Here is a 24,867-nt window from a genome sequence, read left to right as displayed (position 1 = left end):
ACATTATGGAACATAAAAACACATGAATTAGAGGAATGCAAACAGTATATATATTTTTGTGTACATTGAGCATACATTTTATTTTGACAAAAACAAGTGAATAAATAATATAAAATGACTTCTCATCTTATGAGGAAGACGTTTGAACCTGTGAATAAAAATAATAAAATAAATACATAATTGTACACAATATTTTTAATGTAGTCACGTGATGTTGCAGTAAAGTGCTGTCAGCTCAAGCCCCCACAGACTCTCACACTCAACCATTTAGCAGCTGACGTCAGTGAGTCCCTGAAGATTCAGGGCTTGAGGGTCTAGGGTGGAGATTGGGATTGGGCCTCTGAACGTTATGTTGCTGTTGTTGAACATGGCTTTAAAGTGATGAAACAGCTGTCAAGTGATGAAACAGCTGTAAAGTGATGAAACAGCTCAGTCCTCATTCTTTTATTTTACTTTAGTTACAGAAGTTTTAATAAAAGTATTAAACTGGTCGAGCTCTTCAGCCTGACTCATGTTTATGATTATCATCTTTTTAATCAACTATTTTGTTACATTACAATAAAGCACTATCAAGGTGTGTGGTGTTTCATAAACTGTTGTCTGCATATTTTTATGATCAGATTATAATCTGCATATAAACCATAAGAACACTAACGATGTGTGTCATATGTGTCTAATATCCATTCTAGTGGGATAACGTATTTAATTCAGCAGGTTTGAAACTGAAAAGACAGTTTAGTAGCTTTGTACTCTGTGTGAAATTCCCTTGGTTTCACTTTCATATTCCTTCGTTAATTTTTATTCCAACCTCGTTAATAAAGTAATATAAGAACCGGGTTGTTTAATCGTCTGCAGGACGCAACACTGTAAGAACACAGATGAAGTATTTAAGATGCTTTATTGTGGTGGAGATGGACTACGACGTTGTAGTTTTACCGCTGCAGACAGACCGACGTCACTAACATCGCCCGCCGTCGCATCATAACGACGTCGCTTGGTGAAAGTGGAGTCGGATTCTCTAAACACCGCGGTTGTCTTTTTTTAACTCCTCATGAATTCTCCATCCCATCTTTCCTTGACCCCGTGACGTTTCTACAGCGGTAAAGGAAAAGTGCTTAGGGTTAGACGTTAGGTGATTATTTGACTATTCGACTGCAGCCCGACATCGCGACATGAGTTTCTGCAGCGACGCGTCTGCCGAAGAGCTGAAGACTTTGGGGTAAGAGCACGTTGGACTGCCGTTATTAGATGGAGAGCTTCATTCTTCGCTCTCTTAAGGAAAAAGAAGGTCATTAAGTCCCACCTGACATACGACATCAGACTCCGTCTCACAACATCGTCATCAAGTTTTAGAACATCACAATTTTTCCAGTTTTTATTCCAGTCCAGTAAATAACCTGAAATGATACAACGGTAAGCGGCAAACTGCTAGAGTTTAAACACAAAAGTTTAGGTTACCAAAAACTGAAAAATCATGTACATTTTAAAGTTATACCAAAAGGTATTTTTCAGGGAACAAGTAATGGGTTGACAACCGCCAGTGGACGACTGAAGACTGGAAAACGAACCGATGAATCAAAATGTGAAATCTTGGGTTTCATCACGCAGGGTTTCTGTACGCTGTGGAGTAGGCGAAAGGATTGCTCCTGGGTGTGTTACACCAATTGTACAACATAGAGGAGGAATCGTGATGGTCTGGGGCTCTTTTGCTGGATCCAGAGTTGTCGACTTGCACAGAGTGACTGGCACTCTGAACCAAAACCTAGAGCATTTTGCGGCACCATGCAATACCCTCTGGGATACGCGTCGTTGGTCAGGGGTTCATCCTACAGCTCGATAAGAAAAGGACAAGATGGTAGACTTCTAATCATGGAATAGCCAACACAGTGTCCAGACCCTATTAAGCTGGTTTGGGATGAACTGGACAGAAGGGTGATTATATCTGCAAAAATGAGTCAAAAATGTACATTACATTTTGTTAAACAAAACAATTCCATGAATTTTTTATTTTTTTCTCCAATTGTTTATTTGTTCTACGCTTTACTTTCAGAGTACATTGAGAAATTAAACCGTGTACATTTCAATAAAAACTGGAGAAATTAAGGTGTTCTAAAACTTTTGACCTGTGTGTGTGTGTGTGTATGTATGTATGTATGTGTGTGTGTGTGTGTGTGTGTGTGTGTGTGTGTGTGTGTGTGTGTATACATATATATATATATATATATATATATATATATATATATATATATATATATATATATATATATATATATATAGTGAACGAGAGAACCCGCAGATCGGATATGAAGCTTAGAGTAGGGCAGCATTAAAATGAGGTTCTTTGTCAAGGAGAATGGAAACCTGCTTCTAAATCATGATTTGTACAGTACAGATTGAAACAAAGGTTATAAACTCAGTGACATAACAGGTACAGCTGTGCAATCCAACGTAAGATAATACAATAGCCCAGCAATGCATTCTACTACTTTTATAAAACTTATGTGTGCCTAATATTCTGTAGTCAGTATATGACGGTATGCTATGTTTACACACTCCCATAGCTGGTTGTGTATACACTCTCAGAAACGGTATGCAAACATGGTACTTTCACATCCCTTTACTAGTTTCCTCTGCATCAGTCTTAGTTGGAGGTAACAAGATTTATCCCTATCACTATTTAATTTTTTTAATTGTTTATTCAAAAAGCACATTTGTTCCATCATATTCTTCAGTGCTTCCCCTACCATTATATTATGAAAACAGGTGTACCCCTTTGTTGTTATTAAACAAACTAAACGGCCGTATTTTATTGATTGTAAAATACAACAAAATGGCAACAGGCGCTCTCCTGCTCTAAGTGAAACGAGCCAAAGTGCTTGTGTCTTGTTCCAACAATGAGCTGCTGGCTTCACACATTACAAACATACACGGACATAAAACTAAGTCATTAATAAATACATGAAGAAATGCCTGTACTCTCAGGTAAATGGTTACCGTACACCGTTAACAGGTTAAGATGCGCATGCGTGACTCACCGATTTTTGGCGTTTTGCCAAAAGGCAATATCCGTAAAGTGCAGGTCAGGTCGTCTTTTCTGCGGTTCCGTCTCTCAAAGCCGAAAAAAAAATCTCATCTCAATATGGAGCATGAACTGAGAGCGGCCATCTCAAGTCTACAACCCTGTTTAAACATATGTGTAAAGGAAAGCAGCTCACTCAAGTCACTAATACTGATACAACCTGATGCTCACATATCTGCACTCATTCTGTTTTGTTTCGCAATTTGCTTTTATTATTCCTAAATGAGCTATTTAGTAGTAACTAAATATTATTTATGTATTGCACAGATAGAACTTTTTTTTCATTGTTTTAAGTGATTGCAATTTATTTATTCTTTGGTCTGATGGGGCAATCTGGTTTAATTGAAAATTATTTCAATTGTCTTTATTCTGTTAAATTAATAAAAGCAGTGGGCTTGATCAACAGCATAAATTGCTCTTGTTAGACCAGGCCTTAATTAGTGAATTGGGATTAGATCATAATAATCAGATCTGTGCTCTATTCAGGATACAAATGCTCATAGCACACCCTTATGCAGTGAATGTGGACGTTGCGGTTTTTCATCGCAGTGTACTCAAGTGTTTGCTGTGGACTAATGTGTATTCACACAGAGCACAACAAGAGAGAAGGCTCAGAGCCACTACTCAACCCAACCTTTTGAGACACACACTGCTGTAGTGCCATCATGTTTTCCTTCAAGGCAGGGTTGGTAACCTTGAGAAACTAGCAAGAGTAAGATAGCTTTTAAAAAATTTCCAACCAAAAACCCCAGCCCAATCATTCCCAGTGAAAGTAGCTAGCAGCATTACTGTTTAGTATATCATACATGCTATTTTAATTCAGGCTGCTCTTTTCGAAAACAACTTTGTTAGACATTATAGACCTTACATTCCTTGAATTAAGGGAAAACTCACATTTTTCACTCGCCATTACATTTAAATGTACATGGGTGACTGTGGTGTGCCTCAGTGTTAGAGCACGGTTGTCCGTGGATCAGAGCTTCTGTGGTTCAATCCCCAGCGCCGCTAGTCCATATTGATGTGTCCTTGGGCAAGACACTTAACCCCAAATTGCACCCCTAGCTGTGCCTACAAGTATTAATGATTAGTTACTCCTGATGGAGTATATCAGGTGTAACTTGGCAGGTGGCACCTTGCATGTTAGCTCCTCCCATTAGTTTATCAGTGTATGAATAATACATTTTTATTTATATATGCACTTTTCAAAATACTCAAAGTCGCTTTACATGGTTAAAATCAACATAAAACAAGGACATCATATAAAATCACAGCAGTAATTACACATTAAAAGCAGATCTAAAAAGGTGCGTTTTGATTAGTGATTTAAAAGTTGTCAGGTTGTTGCAGTCTCTAATGGGTTTGGGGAGTGAGTTCCAGAGGAAGGGAGCGGCGATGGAGAAAGCTCGGTCACCCCGGGTTCGGCGCTTGGTCATGAGTGGGACAGGGAGGTTGGCATCAGAGGAACGGAGGGAGCGGGAAGGAGTGTGGTGCTGGAGCAGGTCAGTGAGGTAGCCTGGGGCCTGGTTGTGAAGGGCTTTGTGAGTCAGAAGAAGGATTTTAAAGTTAATGCGTTGAGGGACGGGGAGCCAGTGGAAGTTCTGGAGGACGGGGGTGATGTGGTCACGGGAGCGGGTGTGTGTGAGCAGACGTGCGGCGGAGTTTTGGATGCACTGGAGTTTATTGAGGATTTTGGATGATGAGCCGAAAAGGATGCTGTTGCAGTAATCGAGTCTGGAAGTGATGAACGAGTGAATGAGAATCTCGGCAGTGGAGGAGGAGAGTGACGGACGAAGGCGTGCAATGTTTTTGAGATGAAAGAAGACAGTCTTGGTGATGTTATTGACGTGACGTTCGAAGGTGAGGCGACTATCAAAGATGGTGCCGAGGTTACGGATGTGAGGGGAAGGGGACAGAGTAGAGTTGTCAATGTTAATAGTGAGGTTGTGGGAGGTTTTGGTGAGGGATTTGGGACCGATGATGATGAAGTCTGTTTTGTCACAGTTGAGTTTGAGAAAGTTTATTTGCATCCAGGATTTAATTTCACTGAGACAGTTGGTGAGGGTGGAGATTATAGCAGGGGTGATGGAGGTGGTGGAAATGTAAAGATGGATGTCATCTGAGTATCAGTGGAAGCGTATGATGTTGCCAAAAGGTAGCAAGTAAAAGATGAATAGTAGGGGACCAAGCACCGAACCCTGGGGGACATCTTGGGAAAAAGGGGCAGGGGAAGAGGTGCAGTTGTTAATGTGGATGAATTGTTGTCGGTCAGTGAGGTAAGATTTGAGCCAGGAGAGGTGAGTACCGGTGATATTAATGGTGAATTGAAGTCGGTAGAGGAGGATAGAGTGGTTAACAGTGTCGAAGGCTGCGGTGAGGTCAAGAAGGATGAGGATGTTTAGGTGGCCGGAGTCTGAAGAGCGGAGGAGATCATTGGTGACTTTGAAGAGGGCTGTTTCAGTGCTGTGTTGTGGGCGGAAACCAGATTGGAATGGTTTGTACAGGTTATTGGAGGTGAGGTGGGTTTTTAGATGTGAGGCGACAGCACGTTCCAGTATTGATAGAAGAGGGAGATTGGAGATGGGCTGGAAATTAGACATGTTGTCAGGGTTGAGTCCAGGCTTCTTGAGGATGGGGGTGATGGCAGCCAGTTTGAGTATTTGGGGAACTGAACTGGAGCTGAGGGAGGAGTTGATGATGCGTATGATGAGTGGGGAGATCGCTTGGAAACAGTCTTTGACAAATGCGGATGGGATGGGATTCAGAACACAAGTAGTGTTTTTCATTCCGACCATGAGATCGGATAACTGTGTTGGGGACAGAGGGGAGAACTGAGATAAGGACTGGGTGGTACAGGAGGGAGAAACAGGTGGGGTGGTAGGAGAGGCAGGGGGGGTGGTCAGGTTGCTGTAAATGTTGTCGATTTTGGTTTGTAAATATGACAGGAAGGCATTGCACTCGTTAATTGTGAAGGAAGAGGTGATGTTGTCGCCTGGTTTCAGGAGTTTACTGATGATGGAGAAGAGAGTCCTGGGGTTGGTGGAGCCAGAGTGGATGAGGTGCGAGTAGTAAGTGGACCGGGCTGTAGAGAAGGCATGTTTGTAATCCTGAAGGTGGTCTGTGTAGGCTTGGTGATGGACTGTTAACCCGGTTTTCTTGTAAAGTCTTTCAAGCTGGCGCCTACGGGATTTCATTTTATGAAGTTCCGGAGTGTACCAGGGGGCTGTGTGTGTGAAAGAGACCGTTTTTGTTTTAACAGGGGCCAGGTGATCCAAACAGGAGGAGAGAGTGTCGTTGTAATAGTTAGTGAGGTCGAAAGGGTTATTAGACAGTGGGGGAGGGGAAGCAGACAGTTTACTGGAAAGGGAGGCTGAGAAAGCTAAGGGGGAGATGGATTTGAGGTTTCTGAATGAGATGCTGGGTTTTTCTTTTGGGATAGGGGCAAAGGTTTCAATGTCCATGGTAATTGCTAAGTGATCAGAGATGTTGAGGTTGAAGCTGGAGAGATGGTGTATTGTAAGACCAGTGGAGCAGACCAAGTCCAGGGTGTGACCACGGCTGTGAGTGGGGAAGTTGATGTGTTGTATGAAGTTGAAGGATTGCTGTAATTCCAGGAATTCTATGGCCAGTTTGGAGTTGGTGTCATTGATGTGGAAATCAAAATCCCCCAGAAGGAGAACAGAGGGTGAGATGGCACATAACTGAGTCAAAGAATGAGTGAAATCTGGAATAAATGACAGGTTTGTTTTGGGGGGGGGGGTAGATAACGGCAATGACCAGGGGAGTGGGACCAGAGAATTTGAATATGAGGTGTTAGAAGGAATGAGCAGCAGAAATGGAAATGGTGGTTGTTTTAATGTCCTTTCTGTAAACAGCAGCAACACCCCCTCCCCGCCCCTCAGGACGAGGTTGGTCAGTGTAAATGAATCCAGGGGGTGTGGTCTGATTGAGTGAGAAGTAAACCAGGGGTTTGTGCCAAGTTTCAGTGAGACAGAGGAAGTCCAGGTTATTGTCCGTTATGAATTCACTGAGGATGTGACTTTTATTGTTAAGTGAGTGGGTGTTGAACAGAGCCGACTTCAGGTGAGGTTGCGTGGGGATGGGTAATGCGGACCGAGGGAAAGGACCGAGATTGGCTAGATTTGCGTATTGTTTGTTGTGATGATGTAATGCGGAAGTGCAAGCGGACCAGAGGGAAGGGATGGAGTTTGGGAACGTAAAATTGTAGAAAAACATGCAACCTGAGTTGCATGTTTTGTGGTGGATAGCGTCTGTGAAGGATGGCATCTGTGAAGAAGTCCAGTTTGTTTGAGGGTGTACAACATCCGGAGAACAGCAGTGGCATAGTCCAATGGTAGAGTGCTAGCGTGGAGCGCCAGCGTGGAGCGCCAGCGTGACGCTAGTGTTAGGGTTAGGATTAGCATGATGATGACATGTAGTATTAAAGAGCTTTGAGTGGTGAAGAAATAAATGTCCAAAATCCCAGGCGGTCGTGAGGAAAGAAGCTCTGGAATCAATGAGTTATAATAAAAATATTTAATTAAAGCTGCAAGCAGCTATGAGCTTATTCTCGCTCTATCCGGCATGTCGGGGACGCCTGCAGGTTGCCGGCTCACACGGCTGAGAACGTACGCCCACCTGGCACACGTTCTTGACTGGACGTTCTCGACCGGACGTGCTTGGCGAGCCTTCGACGCCCTCTGACGTGCCGGATAGAGGGAGGACCCGCTGATGACCGGCATTATGCATGAGGAGTTTTGGGCTGATTACATGATGTGCATTAGAGTTACAACAGGTTTCTATTACATAGCGAACACACAAAATGGGTGTGTCTTTGGGTCCACGTCACATGAAGGCCGTTCAGTGAAAACGCGAACAAAGCACAATTCATACTCACAAGAGTCTTTAGATTATCCCTGAACAGAATTAAAGTCGATCGGATAAAAATTGTAGGAGGAGATACATTTAGAAGAAAGGCAAAACCCCCCCGAAAAATGACAAATGACGCTGGTCTGACTTCGAGGGGGCGCTAAAGAGCCATTTTTTGGTACTTTTTTTTTAGCCTAAATCAGGTGGCTATTTTCACCAGGCCTGACAAACGGTCCAAAACGGAGTTTTGGGGTATGACAAGTCCCAAAAAAGCAGTCCAATGTATAAAAATAAAAAGCGGCATAATAACAATACCCCTTACAGTTTCAATAGGGTCCTACGGACTGACTACGTCAGTCGCTCGGACCCTAACAAAAAGAGACGATGAAATTTGACAGATACAATATTTGATCAAGGCCTTCTAAATCTTGGCCAGAACCACAGACTGTAAACAGTTAGCTATCGTTTCTGCAGTCTCGGAAGAAGAGAGCATGTGACCAGCTCTGCGCCGCGTTAAATACAGCTCACTTGCTTGGCTTAAGGCCACCATTGGTTAGTTTTCCTAATTTCACACTCTAAACATTGTCCTCACTTGCAGTTGGCTCTATGCCGTTTCAGGGGCGGGTTTATCTTCGTTGCAGTCATCAAAATTTAATCCATGCACCAGAGTCACACTTCCAATGTCCACCTCTGCTCATTGACCAACAGCTGGCAAGCACTACCTCTTAAAGCTAAAGTAACACTATTCTAACACATGCAGACTGTTCAAAATCCATTCACTCCTGAATCATTACACAGTAATACAAAACATACAGTGACCTTTGTATGCATAGAGTTACAAATCTTTCATAATAAGATCCCTTATTAATTATCAAACCCTCATATATTTTATTGTACACATTAAACAATTCTTTATTATACATGTGCAAGTCCAATATTTACACCCCAAACTATTACAATTGTATAAAACCCAACAGTGGTCAGAAGATTAGAAAAGCGAAATACAAGAACAGTCCATTTATCATTAGTTCCTAAAGCAAGCAAGAAAATAGCTGAACAGCAACACTGATAGCCCGTCCCTTCAGGCCGAATGAAATACCATCCTGCAACAGTCACAGATACCAGATTGAATTTATTTGATTCAATGATTTCTGTCAGGATGTAATGAAAATTTAAACCCATCCAACCACTTATCCTCATTGGGGTCGCGGGCGCTGGAACCGATCCCAGCTGTCAAGGGGCGAAGGCAGGGTACACCCTGGACAAGGCGCCAGTTCATCACAGAGCAGACATATAGACAGACAACCATTCACGCTCACATTCACACCTACGGGCAATTTAGAGTCCAATTAAGCTGTGCAGCATGTCTTTGGACTGTGGGAGGAAGCCGGAGAACCCGGAGAGAACCCGTGCTGCCACGGGGAGAACATGCAAACTCCACACAGAAGGACCTGCCAGACCATTATCTGAACCCCGCCCCGCCCGGGATCCGAACCACAGACCCTCTTGCTATGAGGCGTCAGTGCTAGCTACTACACCACTGTGCAGCCCAAAAATTTAAACCAAAATATAAAAAATGTTTTTGAAGACAATTACCGACCGTGCCTTGAAAGATTGTTGTAATTTAGATAATATATTTTTTCCACAGGAAATAAAAATAGATTAATATTGACATTTACAATTACACTATTACAGTGAAGTTACAGGTTAATCTTGTTTATGTTGTTGAAGGTGGTACCATCATGACCTGTCCCGTCATGCGGCAGAGGCCCTTCTCTTGTCCAATGGGAAGGATGGAAGTTATCTCCTGAGAAACAGTAACGAAGGGCCAGGCTACTTTGCCCTGTCTGTCAGGTCAGTCTGTCTAAAAATGTATTTTAAAATGAAACACAAGTATTAGCTGTTGTAATACTAGACTCAAGACATTTCCTTTGCAAAACCTGTTGTACAATGACAATACATTATTCTTGTCACCTTGCCACCTGGGATATGGAGGACAGAAAATGATTTAAGGATAAATAAATACATGCATAAATAAATGCTTAACTAAATTTATAAATAAATACAAGAATAAATAAATGCATGCTTAAATAAATGTATAAATAAATAAATACATGAATAAATTAATATAAGTTATACATAAACAGGACATCTTTAAATAAATATATTTCTACATTTCTGTATTTATTTATTGATGTCTGTATTTATGTGTCCACACGTACTTTTTCATTTATTTATGCCTGTATTTGTGTTGTTATATGCAAACGACCTGGGGTGGTCCAGACCTCTGTCTCAAGCATGATTGGTCACAGGAGTGTGATCGTACCTGGTATGTTATGCTCTACTACTTCTGCCTTGCACATGTTGTTGAAATTGGTAAGCTCAGCTAACCGTTAGCAGAAGTCGTCTTTAGCGATTGGCAACATGGCATTGTTATTACAAGCCATTTCAAATCAATTGCTGCTTTTTGTCCGGTGGGACAAAAAGCACTAAATCTGCTTGGGACCAGGGCCCTATTCCACGTACGTGGCTCAACAAATCCAATCAAAAGTCATACATATCATCCGGCTTAACCTAACGAGATGATTGACTACAGGATATGTCGGTTCCACGAAAGTGGATCCGCCCACAAACGGTCTCGTTCATTCTAACCAGATGTCAGTTCACAGGATAACTGTGCGTGCCCGCTCCTCTTCAGAAGGGAGAAAAGTCGAACGCCAAATTCATGATGTTGTCTTTCTAAAAAGACATATAGACTCAAACAAAGACTGTCTCTTCTCTCTGCTGATGAGCAGAAGTTGATCATGACTACATGTGATGAATTTAAGACCATTATCATGACAATATTAGCAACACTTCCTGTTGTGAATGCAGCATAACGCCGCATAACATGAGTCAGTGCAAAATATCAGACAAGTAAATGTGTCAAACAAAATAAAATGTATCTGCTAATTTTAAGTGCCTCATCACCGAAATCAATCAGATTATATTTAAATGTGCTTGCTGGCAGTAGTATACGAATTAATATTGTAACGGGATGGGAGGAAGGGCCCAGACGTTCGGGCAGCACAGCAATCACAGGCAGAGTCTTTTCTGCAGGTTTTAAATGGTTTTATTGAAATAAACAAAATAACGCAAAGGTAGCTCTGTCTAGAACTATCACAACCGGGCCACTACCCAGCTTACCGGTTTCACCTCCGTCGGCAAGAAGAGAAGCCTCTCTTCCCTCGTCGCATCTGCGCCCCCCCCCCTTCTTTTCCCTCCCAGACCTTTATAAGCCTCGCTGATGAGGAGATCAGGAGAGTCTCGTCCCGCACCTGATCCTGATGCTCCTCAAATGCGTGGGTGTAGCCTTCTGGCTGGGATGTAGATGCCTGCGACAACCCTTCCCCTCAAGCCATTACACAACCCCCCCTTCAGTCCTGGCCTTGAAGGGGCGACCAGTGTCCACAGGGCGTCGCTTCGGGACAGGGCATCTGCATTTCCATGCTTGGCTCCCGATCTGTGAACAATAGCAAAGTTAAACTCTTGCAGAGAGATGAACCATCTCCATTCGTGTCTTTTTTATTCGCCATCCACACCAGTGGCGCATGGTCAGTCACCAAAGTGAAGCGGCGTCTCCAGAGGTAATACCGAAGGCGGTCTAGTGCCCACTTTATGGCGAGAGCTTCCTTTTCCACCGTCGCATATCCTTGTTCTCTTGGGTTGAGCTTCCGACTGATGTAGATGGGATGTTCCTCACCTTTGACTTCTTGGGAGAGTACTGCCCCTACGCCCATCTGTGACGCATCCGTTTGCACAATCATCTCTCGGCTGAAGTCGGGGGTCACCAACACTGGCTGAGAACTGAGGGCCCTCTTTAGGCCATCAAAGGCCTGTTCAGCTGCTTCTGTCCACTTGACATTGAGTGGTTGGGAGGCTTTGGTCAGTTCTGTGAGGGGAGACGCTACAGCAGAGAAGTTGGGAATGAAGCGACCATAGTATGAGGTCAGACCTAAAAATGTTTTTATCTGGGCCTTTGCGGAGGGGCGTGGCCAGCCCTGGATTGCCTGGACCTTGCGGTCTTGCGGCCTCATGTTGCCCCTCCCAATAGTGTAACCCAGATACTCTGCCTCTTCCAGACCAAGCTTGCACTTTTTGGGGTTTGCCGTCAAGCCGGCCTTGCAGAGCGCTTCTAGGACTGCTGTCAGTCTTTCCAGGTGGTTGTCCCAGGAGTCACTGTGAATTACCACTTCATCGATATACGCAGCGGCATACTCACGATGCGGCTTCAGAACCCAGTCCCTTTAATCTGGGCGGCAAGTCCTCTTCTGTGCCTGGTCCCGATGGGAAGGCGAACCCCAAGTTGTCCAGGAGCGCCTCTGCCTTCTTTTCCCTCCCTGACCTTTATAAGCCTCGCTGATGAGGAGATTAGGATCAGGTGAGTCTCGTCCTGCACCTGATCCTGATGCTCCTCTAATGCGTGGGTGTAGCCTTCTGGCTGGAATGTAGATGCCTGCGACAACCCTTCCCCTCAGGCCGTTACAATATAAACTTATGAGGATATATGTACTGTATGCACATATGTATCATGAACTATGTGTATATTCATGTAACCTATGTGTGTTTAGATTACCATATAACTAGGAGTTTGAAAATTTGTATGGACGGATCAGTATGTATGTATTATTCCTAATCAGAAATTCAATTAGTTGAAGCAGTGATAAGTATTGTTATCTTGAGTCCACCTTCATCGTGTTCTACAGTAATGATATGTATCGTGTACTAATGACTGTCATATAAGTATGAGTGCTTTCAACACATCCATAAGTTTCTTAAGCACTAAATAAACGTTATGAGCAACACGGGACGCAGCGGCTTTCACAATGTTCTCCGCATCGCGGACACAAACGCGTACCACTTGCAAAAAAGCGAGCTGTGCCTTGTGCTCTTTTTTTTGTACACAATCCTTCTGTGATCTAGTCTGCATATACAATATGTATTGTGTACATCAGGGGTCACCAACCTTTAGCTAATTAATCGATAGCTAATTTGAGGTACAAAATAATCCGAAGGGCTACTTGTTTGATACAAACTTCCTGAACGACAAAGTTGCACAGATCACCTTTTAATTATACTATATGTGAACTGTCTGATCACATATCAATGTTAATTATTCCTCACAATAATTATTAACAATTTCCACAACAATGATGGTAGGAAAAACATGTTTTTATCACTTTGTTAGAAAAATGAAAATAAAGTTATATCTGTGCAAAAAATAACTAATATTTAATAACTACTAAATAGCTTATTGTAGAAAGCAATAAGCTATTTTTTTGCAAAACAAAACAGAAAAAGTGCAGATGTGTGAGCATTAGGTTGCATCAGTGGCTCAGTGAGCTGCTTTCCTCTACGCATCTTTAATAAACAGGATTGTAGATTTGATACGTACTCTCAATTCATGCTTAATGACCTGAGGTCTGTTTTCTGATAAAAGACGCAACAGCATAAAGACCTCAAGGAGATTTTATGGAGATTGGCTTTTGGCAAAATGCCAAGAATCGGCGAGTTGTGCGTGCGCAGCAGCCTGTTAGCGACGAACAGTGAACATTTAAAATCAGCATTTCCTCTCGTGCCCAGAGACTCTCGATATAGTCAGAAACGTTGTTCATGGAGCTCCAGGCTGCAGCCTGTTGTCATAACCCGCATGTACATGAACTGTTAGGCTTTAAAACTGATAGCTGTTAGCTTATAATAGTGTTAGCTTAAAATAGTGTTAGCTTAAAGCAGCAAATCCCATTGAAAAGCACGTGACATATTTTTCCTCTCTCTCTCTCTCTCTCTCTCTCTCTCTCTCTCTCTCTCTCTCTCCCCCCCCCCCCCCCCCTCTCTGTCCACTGTGTGCGCGCCCGTGTGTGTGTGCTCACCTGTGTGTGGGCCGTGTTCGTGTGTGTGCTCTGTGCGCGCCCGTGTTGGAGGCGGACCTCCGCTGCTTGCGATACAGAGCAGAGTTTACACGCGACCATGGTCGGTTAATAACTTTTTTTTTTTTTTTTTTTTTTTTTGACAAAGTTTTTTTATTTTTAGATTACGTCTAGCAGGCGACTCACATGGTCGCTGCGGGCGACAAGGTGCCCGCGGGCACCGTGTTGGCTACCTCTGGTGTACATTATGTGAGACGGACAGCGCTCGGCTGCGCCGGTGTTCAATGTACGGCTCCAGAAAGTCTTGTAAATAAATGAGACCTGGTCGGCATAATCGACAGCGCTCATATGACGTCATCATGATGTGAGAACGGATCTTGTCGATCTGGAAGACCTCTCTCCCTATAAAACTAATATCGCCCCTTCATCAATGAGGAAGAGAGCTGCTTTTTATCCGGTGGGTGTGGCCAACTTATCCAGTGAACTTTCAGTAAACCTGCTCCCGACCAGGTTAGGCGATTTCGATGTGTTGCCATGGTGATGTTTCTAAACTTGCTTCGAAAAACAAAAAGCTGCTAGACAGCTCTTTTAACTTCATCTACATGGGCCATGTGTTAGTAGTCAGTTGCTTCTGTCTTGTTTAACAATGAGGTTTGGACCGCCTCAGCTCATTTGCATATAAGGGCACAGAAATGCAGACATACATAAATTAAGAAATATGTATTTAATGATGTCCTGTTTATGTATAACTTTATTTTTTATTTCTGTATTTATTTATACATTTAAGTATCTATTTATTTATTTATAATGAAGGCATTTTCTTTCCTCCATAATGGTAACCTTGCAACGACTACCTGGCTTGTCCTATATTAAATTTGTGTTTTCATTTTATTTGTTGTGTGCATCCTCAGCAATGAACACTACTCATTAACATCATGTAATTTATGTATGTCAACAGTGGAGGCAGTGAATAGTAGATTCTGACCAAACCACAACAACGTTAGTAGAGTTTTAAAGAGAAACTAATCAATCTAACCTACTTATAGAATAGTGAAACGACTGTATTTGTGCACATTTATGATTTAACAATGCACTGCTAAATGTTTGTCTGTCATTTGACACATAGGGCGAAGGATTCTGTGAAGCATTTTCATGTGACACACAAAGACAACGGTTATGTGTTTGGGTTCAATGAGTTTGCAACCCTTCAAGACTTTGTCAACCACTTTGCTAACCAGCCTCTGCTGGGCAGTGACACAGGTATGCAGCACTTAAGTTCTTCTCATTAACAAGCTTCCTGCATATGACCAGCTCATACAGTGAAACACCACATTTTGATCTATTGGCTATATTTCTACTAAAATGCTTTCATAGCAAAGCTGAGATTCTTTGATCCTTTTTGAAACTGGAAATCACTTGTTGTTTGTGTACAAATGTGTAAAAGGATCGAATAGAAAGAGACAGTCTTTTGAAATTGTTAAGGTAAAATTTAAAAGTGTTTAAGAGTAGAACAAAGTGTAAACAGTAAAAAATAAAATATATGTATATACTGTATAAGACATACACATATATGAGAGCCTCCGCCTCACAGGAAGCACTCAGACGGTAAGTCTCAAGCCTAGTTTATGCTTCTGTGTCAGGTCGACGGCGTAGCTACGCCGTAGCTACGCCGTCAACGCACACCCCTACGCCGTAGCCTGACGCGCGCCTCCCAAAAATCCTAACTACACGTCACGTTGACGCGGACAGCAAGCGCTGTGATTGGTCTGCTCAGAACGTAATTTCCGGCAGTTGCTTTTTTTTATTTTAGTGGTCATACAGACCACCTCCGCAAACGTCTTCTCTGTCGCCTGCGCTTCAACATTTGCAATATAAGCATTTGCTCTTCAATATTGATAAGCTCCGACTCTATAACTCCTGAAACCACACAGCCACACACCCCTGGCGACATGGCAGTGAATTGCAGAGCAACGCTGTCCCTCGACGCAGAACTTTGAATGCTCAACGACGGCGTCATGTCGACGGCGTAGGTACGGCGTCGATGTGACGCAGAAGCATAAACTAGGCTTCACAGGAGCCTCGAGCTGCAGTCTCCACGTCCAGATTGAAAATGATTTGCGCATGCGCAAAGCTGCCACTGATCCTGATGTTAGTTCTCTTTGGATGTACTTATACATGAGAACAAACATTCTCAGTGATAAAGTTCAACAAATCCAGATCTAGATTGTCTCTCACTGCTGTCCTTCGCATCTCCACCTCATTCAACCAGACTTCTCACTTTTCTCACTGAGAAACTGAACTGAACTGGAAAACATCAAAAGCACTTATTGCTTTTGTATGAAGTTAATCAATTGCTTAACATATGTTTAAGGTAAGCAACAAACTGAACATGGACAAAAGAAGGTGTACTCCTGAACAAACTGTTTATGTTGTTCCCTGATTAAAGACAAATGTTTCTTCTGATGCCTGTTAAAAAAAAAAAAGGGAAAAGATGTATATGCTGTTGTTAACTTGCTGTTGCTCTGAGAGAAAGTACCTGTATATTTTTTCTGATGACATTGTTCTGATAACATTACATTACTTTAAAATAAAAACTATTTTTTCATTCATTATTGAATGTGGCGCATAATGTGATTAATCGCTGTTAACTTTTTAAGCCCCGTGCCCCGCGGCGCCCATTAATCGTACGTGAAAATGAAAAATAAGTCAAGTGATGTTTCCTAAAAGATCTCCGGAACCACTACATTGATTAGCTTTATTTAAATTGCTGAATACAGTAAAGCCTTGTGGGAGGAGTTATATGGCTCAGATATAATTTAACTTACCGTTAAGTTTATGTAATTACATAGTAAATACACTTTACAAAGTCGGATTTCAATAAAAGACACCTCTTTGTAACTACGAGCTGGTAGGAGTCAAATAAATCATGATAGATTCTTGTGGGTAGTATAATAGTACCTGAAAAATCCAAATGCGGCCAGACTGTTTTTTTTATCCTACTTCTTTTAACATTCTTGACTCATTGGTACCCAGCATGTACCAATGTTTAGGCATAAAAGGTTATAACTTTTACATTTTTGCACTGAACGACAAAGTTTTTTGACTAAAACACACCAATACTTTGTTTTATTGTGATTTTTCTTGCAAACTCCGATTCTGTAAGTCATTATCTTTTAAAAAGAGGGGTCTTACAATTAACTACTTTAACTACAACTACCTACTCTACATAGTAGGTAGTTGTGGTTGTTGTTTAGGCCTTTAAACATGCGTCTGGAAAAACTCGGCGGCGGCTCGAGAAGGCATTTTTGTGAAATCTTGCTCATATTATATGGATGTTTTTCACAAACAAATTCTGAAAAAATTTAGGGCTTGGCAAAGTTGAAAAAATTTACCTGATTAATCGCATGATTTTTCTACAATTAATCGTGTTATGGGCCAAAATCAATAATGAAGTAAAAACTAGTGTATTGCACGCTTTTATTTGAAAGTAATGTGCACTCTGGAGCAACAGCAAGTTAACATACTTATATAGCAGTGGCGGGCCGTCAGGGCCAGCTAGGCCATCTCTTCTGGCCTAAACGGAATCACAAATTTATAACTATTTTATCATTTAAAATTTTATATATATATATATTAGTGCTGTCAGATTAGCGCGTTGTTAATGCCGCTAATGCAAATCAATTTTAACGCCGTTAATTTTATTAACGTCGTTAACGCAATTTCATTTTTCAACACCGGATGTAGCTCAACCGGAAGCAAAACAATAGGCACGCCGTTTGCGCTTGGAAGCTAGGCTAACGTTACGGGTTGAAATGAATGATTGGTGAGCGTGATACGGCAAAATGAATGATAAGACGCTAATGAATGGAAAGTTTACTTTCAAAGAGTTGTCAGAGGGTTCCGTTGACAAAACCAAAGTGGTATGAGCCGTTTGTCATTGTGAACTGAGCTGTCATCGTAGCTATCCAGTCTGAAATACCATTCGATGGCCAAGTACACAGCTGATGCTAACTCTGCGCCCCCTCGTCATAGCCAGACACGAATGGATGAGTTGGGACAGAAACACATGGACACCACAAAGAAGAACAAAGTTACTGCAGCCATACCTGAATGGATGCTACTGCGTGTAGGCCTGTTAATGTTGTGGAGGACGAGGATCGAGCTGATATAATACACATCGCATCCAACAACAGGACCTACGAAGCCTGACTGCTATTTCATATCTCTCTCTCTCTCTCTCTCTCTCTCTCTCTCTCTCTCTCATCAGAAAAACATAGTAATATACTATTTATACAGATAACAATAATAATAAAACAATAATTAAAATAAGCTCTCTCTCACCCTTGTTTACCTGTAATGTGCACTTTATAATTTTATTTTGTAAACCCTTGTTCACCTGAAATGTGCACTTTATAATTGTATTTTGAGCCACCCTGTTTGGCAGTTATTTTTTTCAATAAAATAAAACATTTGCATAAAGCAAGCCAATCCACTTTTTCATGTTAAGAGCATTAAAATGAAAAAAAAAATCTTGAGTTAACTATGAAATAAATGTGATTAATCGCAATTGAATATTTTAATCGCTTGACAGCACTAATATATAATAATTAAAAGTTATATCTATTTTATAATAAATTTTGAAGTTGTTTTCCACAAATACACTACATGTTAATGATATTTTCCTATTAGTTCATTTTCTTTGAGCAGCTCCTGTCTGTTCCTCATGGCTTGCTGGTTGCTGGCTGTTCAGGCCAGCGAGCTGGCACTGGCCAAGAACGCTGCTTTAACGCTCTTTATCCAATCAGATCTCACCTCTGTCTCTCTGTAAATCGCTCTCTCTTATTTCTCTCTTCTCTTAAACAGTAAAGGCTAGCGGCCTAGTGCTGTGTAATCCCTGCGCTGTGTGATTCATAGACCTTGCACAGTGCACACACACAATCCACTACTTTTGGTGGCGCTGTAGGCACCTAGTCAAGTTGGTTGTACTACTTTAAGTTATAGAAGAAGAATATTTTAGCTTGTAGATGAAGAAGAAGTAGTAGAAGGAGAAAGAATCTGTAGCTGGAGAGTATTCCCTGGTGGCATCTCACCCTGCTTGTGAGACACGCGCGATGGAAACTGGAAAGTTCCGCGTAGTTCGCTGTTAGCTCTCGAGCTGACTAGCATGCGCGGTCAGCTGTTAAACTCTACAGCTGGCGTCATGACCATTTTCACGGCCTGCCACTGATATATAGTATATAAATTTGTTTTCTTTTTTTTCTGAATAGGTACTAGAAGAAAACAAATGCATCTTATCAGGCAACAACATAATTAATGTGTTCAGTAGTCCCTGTTAGGGACAAGACACTCCTTATTTTGTCTGTTTAGTTTGTTGCTTACCACAAAGATGTATGTTGAAGACCAGCAATTGATTAACTTTATACAAAAGCAATTAGTCCTTTTGATGTTTTCCAGTTCAGTTCAGTTTTCCTTAGTCCAATCTATGTTGGCTTTAACAAGTGCACTTCTGATGTTTGAAAAGTTCTCTTTGAGAGAAGAGTAAAGCTCCAGAAGTGATACTCAATTTGGTCAGGACCTTTGTGCATGCGTGATTAATTCTCAATCTGGATGCGGAGCCTGCAGTGGGAGCCTGCTGGTAGACTGACCACCTGTGCAAGCTTTGTGAGGCGGAGGCTCTCGCGGCAGCACCACTGCTTGCTGAGATTAGAAACTACAAAACAATACGTGGTTTTATGTCAGACTCAAGTCGGCAAGTCGTCAACACTGCACGTAGAGAAATTACCTTCAAAGTAAAAGCAGTGTTGTTGTATTGCATTTATAGTGTGCATCTTATTTATTTCTTTTTCTTTTTTAATTGACCTCATGCGGGCTGTACTGGGAGAGCCGTAAGACGCCCAGGTCTGAACTACGCCATCTGGGAGGGAATTAAAGTGCAGTACCTGTGTGCGGCAGTGATAAGCCCCTCCTAATACAAAAAAATGCAGTTAATACATGGTCAAATAATTAACGGAGTTTGCATGTTCTCCCCCGGGTTCTCCGGCTTCCTCCCACAGTCCAAAGACATGCTGCATAGGTTAATTTGACTCTAAATTGCCCGTAGGTGTGAATGTGAGTGTGAATGGTTGTCTGTCTATATGTCGACTTGACCAGGGTGTACCCTGCCTTTGCCCCTTGACAGCTGGGATCGGCTCCAGCGCCCCGCGACCCTAATGAGGATAAGCGGTTCAGATAATGGATGGATGGATGGATAATTAACACCAAATTAATTAATAATTAATTAATTTGCCCATCCCTAATGGACTACAAGCACACTAAGTTGTTATGCCTAACACTCCTCTGTAACCCGACATTTATTTTAAGTGTTTTCCATTGTTATAAATGATCCACTCCACATTTTTCCAATCCAACAATAAGAGAAAAGCTCCCGCCACAACAACTGTGTTGTTGGATGCTGTGTGTTATTGTGTGTTAGTTGGTCAGGCCTCCCCCCTTGCCTCTGAACCAGGAACCCTGATTGTGCTGAAGTGTCCGTACCCATGGCGTGTGGAGGAGCCATCCATCTACGAGTCCGTTCGAGTTCACACAGCCATACAGACAGGCCGCACAGAGAATGATCTGGTACCAAATGCACAATCGGTATGCCACCTTCTGCACGCTCACATCTGTGAGCAGCTGATCCCTAAGTGTGTCAGATTTCCCCCTGTGATGCCATGTGATCAAAAGTAACCTTAAGATCTAAAGACCCCACCAGAGACCATCTTTGAACCAAGACAGACGTTACCACCTCCAATCATATACAACCATCGGTCATCATTTGTGTTATGAACTGATCGAACTAACCCCCAGATTAATGAGCCAAACAACTTGTTCTGAAGAGCTGTGAGATGTGGTTAAAAGCTCAAAAACAAAGTTAGTACGTTGAGTTGAGCTGATTTTGGCCCAGATCCAAGTTGCAATAAAACAGAATCATCAATGTAAGTCAATACTTTGGTCACAGTAAAATTGTTTTTCTACTAACACAAAGCCTGTCTCACTGTCTCAGCTGGGCACAAAGGAAGGCTATCTGGTGAAACAAGGAGCGATTGTGAAGGTAAGACGTGTCAACGTGTCTGAACACAAATCCGCTTTTATCAGAAAATCTGGAGACGTAGTGGAGCAGGACTCTTTCAGAGCTTGAGCACAGACTACTTTACGAGGTGATACTTCAAATACATCCACTTTGGCATCTTTTTGCAGAGCTGGAAACAGAGGTGGTTCATACTGAACAGATATGAACTCAAATACTTCAAAGACAAAATGGTAAGTCTCTCTTAAGCTCAAGGATAAGGTGTGTTAAATGTCCTATTTCACAGCTTCACTTTGGATATTTGATTTTAGTATGTGAGTGAAGCAATTGTATTAAGCTGCTTCTAGTTACAGCAGACACAACACAGGTGGGGCTTGTAATGTGGATGTGTAAGATGCAGAGTGTGTCTGTTGCAGTGTGAAGAGCCCATTCGAACCTTGGATCTGAGAGCCTGTTCTGCAGTCCAGTTTGACTACTCTCAGGACAGAGTCAACTGTTTCTGGTAAGTGATGTCAGTCAGTGATCAGCACTGAGAGGATTCACCATAAAAGAATTTGGAAATTAAAATTCAACCAGACATGTAGGAGTTATATTTAAAATTTTATGAAGCAAATTGTGGACTGGAGCAAATTCTCACCTGACAACCGACCCAGTGTGTGGAGTTTTGCTCGCAGGTCCAGGACATATTGAAGAACACGCTTACTGGTGCTCGGACCTTCCTCCCAGTTTTCTTTAATCAGGTCGAGCACCCCATGTGGTGTCCTGCCGAACAGCAGTTCGGAGAAAATCCCGCGGAGGTCTGGGGAACCTCCCACACTGCAAACAACAGAGAGTCACGCCATTTATCCCAATTACGTTAATCATCACTAATAAATTTACGGATCATAGACTTCAAACTCTTATTCAGACGCTCCACCAGACCGTCGGTCTGTTAGTAGTACACATTGGTCCAAATAGATTTAATGCCCAGTAACCCGTAAAGTTCTCTCAGTGTACATGACATGCATGAGGTGCCCTGGTCAGTTAGAATCTTTTTCGGGATTCCGACTTGGGAGATGATCTAAAACAGAGCCTGCGCGACACTCTTTGCAGAAATGTTGCGCAAAGGCACTGCCTCCGGATATTGTGTTGTGTAATCCACCAGGACTAAACACAAAGCGATATTTGCGTGTGCTTTGGTGAAATGGCCCGATGAGGTCCTTGGCTGTTCACTAAAACGGCACCTCCATTAATGGCAGAGGGCGCAAAGGCGCCCTCGGAATGGCCAGTTGATTTACCAATTGACACTCCGGGCAGGACGTGCACCAACGGCGCACATTTCCCCGGATGACCGGCCAATAAAATCGGGTCATTATCAGGTCTAGTGTTTTTTCATATCCCATGTGATCAGCCATTAGGTTATAGTAAGCCGCCTGGAAAATCATTTCCCGGCGTCTTTTTGGCACCAACAACTGGGTGTTCTCCTGCCCTGTCTGAGTGTCACGACACATCCTGTCCAGCCTGTCCCTAATCAATAAGAAGTGCGGCTATGACTGCGCTGTGTCAGGGTGCAGCGGCTGACCATCAACCCGTATCACTTGGTCAAAGGCCAAGTGCAGAGTATGATCACGAGGAGTGGAACTGGGGAGCTGGTGAAGCCTCCACAGGGGGCTCCGCTGGTTCCCCCTTTCCGTCTGCAGTGTTGAACAACCCCGCGTCACCGCTGAGCACAGCACACATCGCATGACCTTGTCTGCCGTGACCGCACCCCCGCTGCCTGCCACATTAACTTATTAAACACGGGCCAATTGGTTCCCAAGATCAGAGGGTGCGTAAGACGGGAGCTAACCGCAGCTCTTCTATTATGCTTTTTGCCCCGTATCTAACATTCACTGGCACTAAGGGATACTTGTAAACGTCCCCATGCACACACCTAATCTTCACCCATAATGCATCCACCAATGCCCTGGGTCGAACCAGGCTCTGGTGGATCATAGACTGCGTACAGCCCAAATCCACCATGGCCTGATGTATACCCCCCTGGATTCTTACCGGAACGCGGTACGTCACTTCCGGACCAGGGGAGGGCGTTGGAGTGCTGGCAACCCGAATCACCTGGCCCACCTCCATCAGCAGACACTCCCTGAGGAAGTGTTCGGGCTGCCTGGACCTCCAACACACCTGCCCTGGCATTTGAGGGACCCCTTGTGGGTTGGAGAGGTGCCGGTATTCACTGGGGTCCAAGGGTCCGGGACCCGGGTGGGGGTTGTCTGCAGCGGTGTCAGTATGGTTTGCGCCTGCAGCTGCAGTGGGGTTCTCCTCCGCTGGGCGGTCTTCAGCTGGGCTGATGCTGGTGGGCGATCGCTTTCCCCCTTCCCGCAGGAATGAACCGCCAGGTGGTCCTCCGCCAGGGTGACGGCGGTCTCCAGCGTCGCAGCCCGGGCTCTCGGGCTGCAGCCATCAGGTTGCGAGGTCACACAGCCGATGCGCATACGCGCATGGCCGTTCATCGGGCTCCTCCGGGGTCAGGCCTGCATGCCTGTGTAACTGTGCCGGGTTGCCAGGGCCAGCCCCAGGGCCGCTGTCTGTGCCCCCCCCCCCCCCGGTGAGCAGAAGCAGGAGACGGACCACCCACTCGGTCGCGGGCCAACCGCACACCTCCGCCTCGAACGACTTCAGAAAGTACTGCACGTTGTTCACCACAGTCATTTTCTATAGTGTCACCCCTGCCAAGGTGGAGGGTTTCGGCACCGGACGAGCTGCAGCTGTCCTGGCAGCGAGCTGTTCCAGGGCGTGCGTCTGCCACTCTGCCTGGACAAGGAGCACCCTCAGGAACTGTTGGTTGACCTCTGCCTGGTCCCGCTACATAGCGGCAATCCTGCTTAGCATTTGCCCCAGCGCAATAATCGGCTAGGGTTGCTCGTTGCTTTCCATGTCCCTTTTTAAAAGGGCCCCCACCTTAGATTCCACTGTAACACGATCCTGCTACCTCGCTGAGTTCCCCCCTGCACATCAACTCAGGATTTCAGATAGTCGATTGGTAATAAACTTTATTTGTATCAACTCGCACGGACCGTTTGGCAGCAGTCACCTCCCGTTCTTTCTCAACATCTTTCCGACTGCCCTTTTTTTGGGGGGCAAGCAATCAGCCTCAGCTGAGAGCGATCAGTCCTGATATCCGGCACCTGTCGTCTGAGTCACCCCCAACCACACCCCTCTGCAGCTGAGCACAACCACGCCCCTACCACATACTTGTATATCGCCTTTCTAGTCGTCCGCTTTAATACTACTTGGGTGAGTCTCAAGTCTCTAAATTGTCGTTTACTCGCTCCTCGACTGAACCGGAAGTGGTTCTGTGCCGCCATATTGCAGGCCGTCCCAAAGCTCTTATTCGGCTCGGAGGAGCGAGGAGGGAAATCGGAGAAGTCATGATCGAGGAGCCCCGAGAGCAGACTTCCAGGAAGTGTTTTAACACTGGACACGCCCCCTCACTGTTTCTCTGTTATCTGATTGGACGCTGCAGCTGAGCGGACTGATCGCTGGAGTTTAATACCTGAGTGACGACGATCACAAAATAAACGTTATATATTGGAGTGTTTTCTTGTTCACCATCTGGTTAAGATATGTGTTCATTCATTGTAGGTCTGAACAAAAAAAGGACAAACTATTTTCTTTAAAGATTTGATCTGTTGTTTCCCTCAATAACTTTTATTAAGTGTGGCTTCAGCAGCATGGGGTCATGTTCTCCTGCAGGATTATTATTAGTTGGAATGCTTCAGCATTATTGTTCTTCAAATCTTCATTAAACTTCTTCATATTCTTCTATTTCTTCCGTACGGATTTTGGACCTCTTCAGCTCCTTCATATTTTCAACTACAGAAAAAGTTCAATTATTCAAATATTCAGCTACTTAAGGACACGATGGTAACTTCCTTTTCATATTTCAGACTTTTTAAATTATTAAGCTTTTT

General features: G+C 43.4%; 1 protein-coding gene across 3 annotated transcripts in view; it reads left to right on the top strand.

The window, feature by feature from the left end:
* Window positions 1–1,009: 1,009 nt before the first annotated feature.
* Window positions 1,010–24,867, top strand: part of dapp1 (dual adaptor of phosphotyrosine and 3-phosphoinositides) — a 46,706-nt gene continuing 22,848 nt past the window's right edge. For all 3 annotated transcript variants that reach the window (XR_011077495.1, XR_011077494.1, XM_068576500.1), the window contains exons 1-7: window positions 1,010–1,219; window positions 9,677–9,799; window positions 14,978–15,111; window positions 20,357–20,487; window positions 20,894–20,941; window positions 21,088–21,150; window positions 21,334–21,419. Coding sequence is in view for 1 of the 3 variants with exons in the window: in XM_068576500.1 (XP_068432601.1) it covers window positions 1,173–1,219; window positions 9,677–9,799; window positions 14,978–15,111; window positions 20,357–20,487; window positions 20,894–20,941; window positions 21,088–21,150; window positions 21,334–21,419 (632 nt within the window). In the remaining 2 variants the exon portion in view is untranslated. The remainder of the gene's footprint in view (window positions 1,220–9,676; window positions 9,800–14,977; window positions 15,112–20,356; window positions 20,488–20,893; window positions 20,942–21,087; window positions 21,151–21,333; window positions 21,420–24,867) is intronic.

The sequence above is a fragment of the Clinocottus analis genome, unplaced genomic scaffold (assembly GCF_023055335.1).
Source record: "Clinocottus analis isolate CAN_PGR_092001 unplaced genomic scaffold, fCliAna1.0.p SCAF_15, whole genome shotgun sequence".
NCBI classification, from domain to species: domain Eukaryota; kingdom Metazoa; phylum Chordata; class Actinopteri; order Perciformes; family Cottidae; genus Clinocottus; species Clinocottus analis.
The sequence above is the reverse complement of the archived record's forward strand: the minus strand, read 5'-3'. Positions and strand labels throughout refer to the sequence as shown.